At 36.2% G+C, this 8,675-nt stretch overlaps 1 protein-coding gene across 1 annotated transcript; it reads right to left on the reverse strand.

Moving 5' to 3' along the window:
* Positions 1–684: 684 nt before the first annotated feature.
* Positions 685–6,784, reverse strand: LOC107839487 (protein CANDIDATE G-PROTEIN COUPLED RECEPTOR 2). The gene is made up of 6 exons (XM_016682993.2): positions 6,248–6,784; positions 4,536–4,727; positions 2,133–2,286; positions 1,942–2,044; positions 1,058–1,139; positions 685–900 (listed from the first exon to the last, which is right to left on the reverse strand). The coding sequence occupies exons 1-6, from the start codon at positions 6,536–6,538 to the stop codon at positions 823–825; spliced, it is 900 nt and encodes a 299-aa protein (XP_016538479.2). The 5' UTR covers positions 6,539–6,784; the 3' UTR covers positions 685–822.
* Between the last annotated feature and the right edge of the window lie 1,891 nt (positions 6,785–8,675).

Below are 8,675 nucleotides of genomic sequence, written 5' to 3' on the forward strand. Positions count from 1 at the left end.
AAAATTTATTGCCTTCGAAATTATTGTTATACCAAAACCCCTAGTACTACTATTGAGAAGCTGCGCCAAGCTGTTATGAAACGGCGGCTTGCATTTTCGCAAGAAGTGGTGACTCATGGTAACTTAGTTGGCTACCTTAAGTTCTACATTGTTAATAAGGACTTGAACACCCCCTCCCCCCACCTTGAGGATCAGCTAATTGCTTTGTTGTGTGCGTAGTTCAAGATGGTATACTATTCGTGTGAAGAAACCACAGAAAAAATGAACTCTAAATACACTATCCATAGGGATAGTAGATAAAATGATACAATCTTAGAAAAACCACACTAGAAAAGCTAGCTATTAAAATGGGAGAACACAAGGTTATATAAACCCCACATCAGCTTCCCATTTAACCTGTGTGGGACTCAAGTCCCATACCTTCCAATAAGATCATAACATAAAATATAGAAAGTGGTGCCAGACTATGCAGCAGTCTTTTATCCTATTTCTATTAATAAAAATATGCTGCAACTGCAAACGGTAGTAAAATTTGTTTTTCTTCTCAACATTTGTGGGCGATAGTTTTTTTAATACCAAAATAAACAACGTTACACTATTCTACACGGGTTAGTATCATTAGATAAGGAGCTTATTCCCCACATATGCATAAAGTATCTTCTTGCTCTAGTAGCATCAAACAAATAGTGGTAAAGTCGTTCAGAAGTTATATATAACTTGAAAGGAAAATTAATTTTTCATTCTCTGAATTCTCTACACATGTTACATATTTACACATTTACAGCATCAGATTCACCTTTATTAAATAGAGCGCCTGCTGAATTAATCCCAATCGACATCAAAGAAGCCAGCATCTTTCATTTCTGAGTAGTATACATTCTCCAGATGCAAGTCATCCTCCTGCACACGTGATTTAGAACAGAGCACCTGAGCTTTTACAAATATCTTAGGGTCCAATTATGAAAAGATTTTGGATAGGCATGCTTATAAGAGTTCTGTCTGCAATTTGCAGGTCAAGGACATAGATGGGAGGAACGTAAGCAAGGATGAACCATACCTGGAAAAAGTCCGCAAGGAAAGTAACATACAGAAGAGGAAGGTACATGGCATGGTAACAGATGACCGTGATATTGTACAACCTGAAATACAAAATGAGGATCTCTGAGTAAACTAAAAGTAGCTGAAGCTACACCATTTAGTGAATTTTACGAACTTCTGATTGCAAGATGGTTGTTCATGGCAGGAAAAAGACAATGCAACTTGTACAAGTCACAGTTGCTTCATGTTTATGTCAGTTGAATACAACTGTTTGGATGTGATGGCAATGGATTTCTTTTTTCTCTGATAGCAATGGGTTTCTCTACACTTTTTTTTTTACTTCCTTTTTCTTCTCTAATCACAACTATTGTCATACCATTCCGGAAAGAAAGAAAAATCTATTGTTTTTGCGTGAAGAGATGCATTCAGGGGCGGACCTACACATTAACTTTGGGTGTGCTGGCACCCACTAAACTCATCACGGAATAGGTATAATTACATAAAAAATATACGAAAATGGGTATAAATTATATAAAAGCACCCACTAAACAAGAAGTTGGTTAGGTGCACGTGATTTTTTTTTTTTTTCTGTAGTAAGCACCCACTCTCCTTAAATCCTGGGTCCGCCACTGGATGCATTGCAGTTAAAGATGAAGAGAATGACCTTAAAAGATACATCAGACTTCTTTTTAAATCCCTTTTCCCCCAGTTCACTTGTACTTGTCAAAATTGCATGTGATATACCAACAACCGAACTAATACTATCATTAGTTCCAATGTGAAAATATGAATGGCCTCAAATAACAGTAAGGAAAAATAATGAATGCCTTAATAATCACATTAGAGAAGAAAGAACTTCAAAATGACAAAGACTATCATCTGAATTCACTAAAGACAGCATACCATAGTCCAAGTCCAGTCCCATGTGCCGCAAGTGCACATGCAAGCAAAGCAGTTGCATTTACGCAAAACATAATTGAAATATAGTTCTGGAATGCAGGTCTTGCTGCAACGAGAGAAAGATATTAACCGTAAGGACACAATAATATAAGCTCATATAAAAAGCCAACATAAATTCATCATATGAAACTTGCCTGGCAATCTCTCTCTCCATCTAGATCGATACATAAAAAAGATGAGGCCATATACTCCAGTTAGCAGCAACGTGTGAATAACCCACAAGGCCCACTGTGAGCCCTTGGTGTTAAAATCAAACAACAGAATACCAAATCCAAATATGTAGATCCCCTGGGGAATGAAAGCACGCATCAATACCTCTAGTATAATATTAGAATTCACAAAAATATTGCGTACTACTCTGAATAAGGATGAGGCACACAAGAAGCATCACAGAGGTGTTGAATGCTGACATGAGTCCCTGATCCTCATAGGACATACAACTGAAACAATTGGGAACTAGGTCATTCATCTAGAAGTTCAACGAGGATATAACAAGCAACATGGCATGCCATGGAAATTTCTGACTTTCAAACTCATTTTGTGATAGATACCCCCCTCTTCTTCTTTTTTTTTTAAGTGCTGTTACGACATAATTAATAATGACTCCCCTCAATCAACTTAAGTTTTCGTATGAGATGATCGTGAACACGGTACCAAAGCATATAAAAATTCCGGTTTCAGATCTCACCGCCACCAAACGTAAAAAAGAAAAAAGAAAAAGGTGTTTCCACAAGCTTACCAAAACAAAAGGGAAGAATGAGGCCCACATGTAACTGGGTGTGTTAAGACATAATTACATAAATAGAAGTTTCCCCTCTCAGACAACTTAAAACTTTTAAATGAGGTAATCACACACCTTCAATACATCTCTTTTCCTTGTAGAGCCTTTGAGCCTATTTTGTGCCAAGATCTATTAATTCTTTTCAACTGACTATAAATTCTTGCGAATGTAATCATCTCTTAAATAACTAGTAGGCTATATCAAAGTCAATTTGCTCATCTTCACCACTGGGATTTTCTTGTAAGCTCCAAATATACACAAAAAGTAAGACTCTTTGAATGTGAAAACATAGAGTGCTCCGTTCCTCCAAGCATTCCATGTGTTAGGTTCATTTTCTTGATCCCAAATTCATTAGGCCCTAGGATATAGAGAAATCCATCAAGCCCACGACAAGTAAAGTTACATAGATTTGTTCAGAGAAGGAACAAGGTTTTACTAGAGCACATAATGATGCACAACATTGCATCTGCTGACACATATAGGTGCAGATAACAAAGTATATGTTTGTGCAAATAATAAGAAAGGATGAATAGATGTTTCTTAATTATGTTTCTGCTTGTTCTCTTTTATATATACACCGTCCTCTAATTGAATATCTTGTTTTGAAGTTTCATTGCATTTCCCAACAAACTCATAAAGAACATGAAGAGAGAAGTATGACTATGGTTTTTTTTAAATAGATTTTCGCCTGTCACTTATTGCCTCCATATATACATCCTCCTCTCCTTCATGATTGAGCGATTTTTTCATTTATCCTCGTTTGACTATCTTCAAATGCAAATTGCATCTTGAGTAACTTCTACCCAGACTACAAATACACATTCAATTCTAGCACATCACTACATTGCAAGTTGATCTTCCATCTTAACTAGGGGAATGCAAGATCCACAAGTTACTTATTTTTAGGATTAAAGAACAGAATAAGCTGTATTGATAACTTGCAGAAGAGAGGTTTTGATTGCACACTGGGGATGAGGGATGAGGGGATGACGGCATGCTTAACTCAAAATAACTTGCAGAAGAGAGGTTTTGACCCATGTTATAGATATACTACCTGTGCCAAGAAGATCAGTAAACAATCGAGCACCCATTTCCCCACTGCAGATTTTGTAGAGAATGTTGGGAGTTTCTTTTTTCTTTTTTTTTTCCAGAAACTGAGAGTGTTGGGAGTTATGCCTGAACCTTTGTGGTATTACATGGTGATGAGTCAGAATCTGAAAGGTTTACTGGAAGGTTGGCAGCAATAGGTGATACTAAAAGAGATAAAGCAGATACAGGGCACTATTCCATTATGCATCCTATGGACATGGCTGGAGCGGAAGAAGACTTGCTTGGAAGGGCAGAGAACTCACTTTTCTAGAATTCTAGATGTTTACAATTCTGTACTGGTGAAAGTATATGGATTCCTAGATGAGTATATTCTCCTGCGTAATTCTTACCTGTTCCCTCTTCCCTTTCCATGCAATATTCCTATATCCTCAACACTGGACACACCGCCTTCCGAATCCCCTCTTCCCTTTCCCCTGCAACTTATCTGTTTTCCCACACTGGACGCATCCTTTATCCTCGTAACATAATAAGAAAATGAACAATCAATTCTCTTGTTCTTCTCCTTCTTACATTATCCTAGCAGAAAAAACATATTGTGACACTAAGCCGTATGAACTTGGGCTTAAGCTATTGCATGGACATAGTAACTGCAACTATAAGCAACAAAGAAATGAAAGTTCAGTGGTTAAACAGAACAAGATCACACCTTTAGACATATGTCTAAACCTACTACAAGTGTTGAGATTAGGAAAGTCTGTGTTAGAGCCTCACGTCCACTTGCATGGTTCCCTTGAAGTAGAAATGCTATCAAGCTTACTTCGAGAAATAGCATGCCAGATGTTGTGAACAAGGAGATGACACTCCACATGAATTGTTTCCCTGGAGCACACTCCCACACCTGCGCGAAAAGTGAGCTGAAGAAGATAATGATATACAGATAAATCAATTTAGCTTAATTACAGATGGATCTTTGATTCTTTAGGCATAATGCGCACCGACCCACTACAAATTGGACACCTGAAAACATCCATACCAAAATCAAAATGATACATATTGTATTTAATACCCTCTTCATGAGAACCAAAAGAACACATGTTTTTAACATATAAAATAGGAGCTTTTGAAAGCAAGAAAAGAAGCTCTTTTGCATGGTCAAGCCCATAAAGAGAAGCATATAATACATTAGGGACCAAAAACAACTCAAAAATTTGTCAATACCATGTATAATAGGACATCATATACAGCACCAGCATCCAATGTGTTTGGATCATAATGTCTAGAAATGTTTTCCTAACAATTTACTAACCATACTGGAAACACAGCAGGACAATAACAGCCATCAGCGTGAACTCTTTTGCAGTAAAATAATTCTACATGACCATGCGCTAAGCAGGATTTACTAGCTTTCCTTTGTTTCTTCGTTTTTGTTTTATTATTCCAAAGGAAACACCAGTAGAAACTTCTGTCTTTCCAAGTTGAAGAAAGAAGGAACAGACATACTGACAAAGGAGGTTGCCCTAAACAAGTCCGGCAAAAGATGTAAGATGTAATATAATTCTCTGATGATTAGCAAGCAAGGATGATCATTGTCACATTTCAAAAGGATCAACCACATGTTTGCGGAAAATCACTTACAAATCATAGCTAGAAACAACTCACTAACCACTAAAATATACCCCCTCCCCATTTAATGTGTTTGTCTGGTTTTGACTTACCACAGAGTTAAAGAAAATTAAGAAGACTTCTAAATCTTATGATCTAAAACTAAAGATATGCCAATTGTACCAAAATGTCCTTAAATCTTGTGGTCTTAAACATGCCACGCAAAGGTAGAAATCAAAAGAGCCATCAAAAAGGGAAAGAGGCATTCTTTTTTAAAATGTCCAAAATAGAAAGTACACAAGCAAATTGAAACAGAGGGAATAGCTAATAGTAAATGGCGATTATAATCTTTTTTCAAAGGAACATTGACTTGCCCCTTAGCAGGCATATGACCTTAAAAACGTTTACATTTTCTTTTTCATTTCAATCATTGTGCTAATTCACTAGTTTCAATCCTATTATTCCGGGAAATACAAATCTTTTTTTTACAGTCCAGCTTGCATGCAACTCAACTAATTCCGGGAAGTACAAACAGTGGCGGATGTAGAGTAGAAGGTGTGGGTTCCCGGGACCCACACCCACTACCGTAAGGCTTAAAATTACATAGAAAAATCATCAAAAGTTATAAATATTAATAGGTGGGAACCCATAACTAAACCAAGGGATAGCTTAGTGGGAAAGGAGCCTGGGAACTCACAAGTTTGAAATTTTGGATCCGCCTCTGAGTACAAATCTCAAAACTAAGAAATACCAAAAATTAAGCAACACTAACACTTAACATATCAAAATTAAGCATACGCATCCACAAATATGTACCTGCAGAGAGCACCAAGCCAAATTGAAGATGCTAACAAGCCAGAGAATTGCATAAAGAGCAGCTACTACATGTGATCTGCTATTAGAAACCTTCGAGAAGCTTCTCTTAGCTTGAGAAGCCAAATACAGAACAAACAGTGCTGAAGGAACTATCATCAACACATTATGCCATAAACCATGGCACTCCACCAACCAACCGTACAACCAACTGCCGCCACCGCCGCCGCCGTCTGCTCCGACCACGGAAGAAGACGGTGGTAGCTCCGCCACTATGGATTCAACAGATCTCATTATTCAATTAATCATCAAAAGCCCTAACTTTAGCTAATTCGTATAATTATCAGATAACTGGTCGGAGTTTGGAACCGGTTTAGGTAGAAAATGGAATCGTACTCTTTTTTTTGCGGCGTTTTTTTAATTGAAAGGAAAAAGTAAAACCATGACTGCATTACACGTGTCCAATGGATTTCTAAAATTGTGTGCAATTATTAATCCTCAAATAATAGCGAAATTATTGGTTACATCCTTTTCAATTTTGTTACAAGACATTGACATTTTAGTATACCTCCTTTAATCTTTACTTCTCAACTATTTGACACAAGTTTAAAAAATAATAATTAAAATAATTTTACTATATCAGTTTTTAACTATAATATTTTAAAGAATATACTAGATAATGAAAAAATTTAATAGCACAAATAAAATAAACTTAAAAGGATAAATTATTTATTAATATACCTATTTTTAGTATAATAGCTGAGTAAATATGAACGAAGAGAGCATTTCTTAGTCATCATTTATTTGCTTAATATTCATATCTTGGTTCATTAAATACATTTGTTTTCATTAAAACACAAGCAAAGTACTTAAATGGTCTTAACAGGTTTTAATCATTATGATGTAGAACAAAATTTTAATATCATTAAGAGTAATTTTGTATGTTTATATTCACCGATCACGACCACTTAGAAACTTTATCACCTCACAACCACTACTAGCATTAGCGGACATTATTATTGGCAACCACTACTATCAGTTGCTACCACATATATCACATCTGTAATTATAATTATATTAATCGTCATCACCACCGCCATCACAATTAATCAGCCATAATTATGACTCATTCCTACTAATTAACCAACTTCAACATCATAACTAGCACCGTCAACTACCACCAATACATTGTCGACTACCACATGTTCTTCAATCACCACCATCATTATCATCGCTACTACTCGGGTTATAAGTCTCGAGTCTTGAATAGGAGTCAAGTCTCAAGTCCCAAGGCAAGGTTGGGTCTCAGTCTTGGCTTAAGGTCAGTCTCAAATCCCGAGTTATAGTCGGGGCTTGAGTCTCGAACAAAGTCGGGTCAAACTTGGGTTTGGGATCCCAAATCAGGGTCGAGTCTCTTGTATGAGGTTGGGCTCGGGTCTCAAATTAAGCCTTGGGCCAAGTTTTTGTCACAAGTCAAGATTAGGCTCAAGTGTTGAGTAAGTGTCAAGTCTCGAGCCCAAGGTCGATAAGAGTCGAGTCTCAAGACAAGGCTGGGACTTGGGTCCCAATTTAGGATTGGGTCTTAGGTCAGGGTATAGTCGAGTCTTGGGCATCGTGTTTCGAGTTAGAGTTGAGGGTTATCAGGGGCGGCTTAACCAGTATGGTGGCCTAAAGCAAAACTTCAATAAGAGGCTTTATGATTTTATTCGAAAAAACAAAAAGAATCATATACTACATACAATGTCTTGAAGTCTTTTTTTTTTAGTTTTTCTATATACAAAGTTGTTATAATCCTCATGCCATTGATATCATACGCCTATTGAAATAAATTTTGAAAAAATACGCTATCCATAGATCTTTCAAAAGCAAATTAATCTATATGAGTTGTGTAAATACTATTAAATCATATTTATATACTGTAGAAGGTACATATTTTGTTTTCGAGATTTCAAATCTCTTTGAAGAGGTTGACCTATAAAAAGAATTTACATTAACGAATGAAGATGTGCGATAATTTTAAATACTTTGTCAGATCCAATTGATGTGACACTTCTTATTTTTCAAGATTCAAACTTCTTAACTTCTGATTCTATGCTTATATATAGGAATCATTAAAATTTCGAATAAAATTTATATATTTTGAAAAAAAAATAACTTATTTGACTCTTAAAATTCAAACACTATCACATATATTGAGACAAAAAATATAATATATACACATATTATGAAATCACATATATTGAGATAAAAAAAATAATATATACATATATTGTGAAATTTTGATACCCTCAGCCGCCCCCGAGATTATTGAAGTTCGAATCTCGGGCTAGGGTTTCAGTAGGTTGAGGGCGTGGGTTATAAGTCAAATCCAAAGTTTTGAGCCTGATGGATGGTAGGAAAGGCGTGGACCCAAGCAAAGGGTGGAGTGGGG

This window comes from Capsicum annuum, chromosome 8 (genome assembly GCF_002878395.1).
Source record: "Capsicum annuum cultivar UCD-10X-F1 chromosome 8, UCD10Xv1.1, whole genome shotgun sequence".
Classification (NCBI taxonomy): domain Eukaryota; kingdom Viridiplantae; phylum Streptophyta; class Magnoliopsida; order Solanales; family Solanaceae; genus Capsicum; species Capsicum annuum.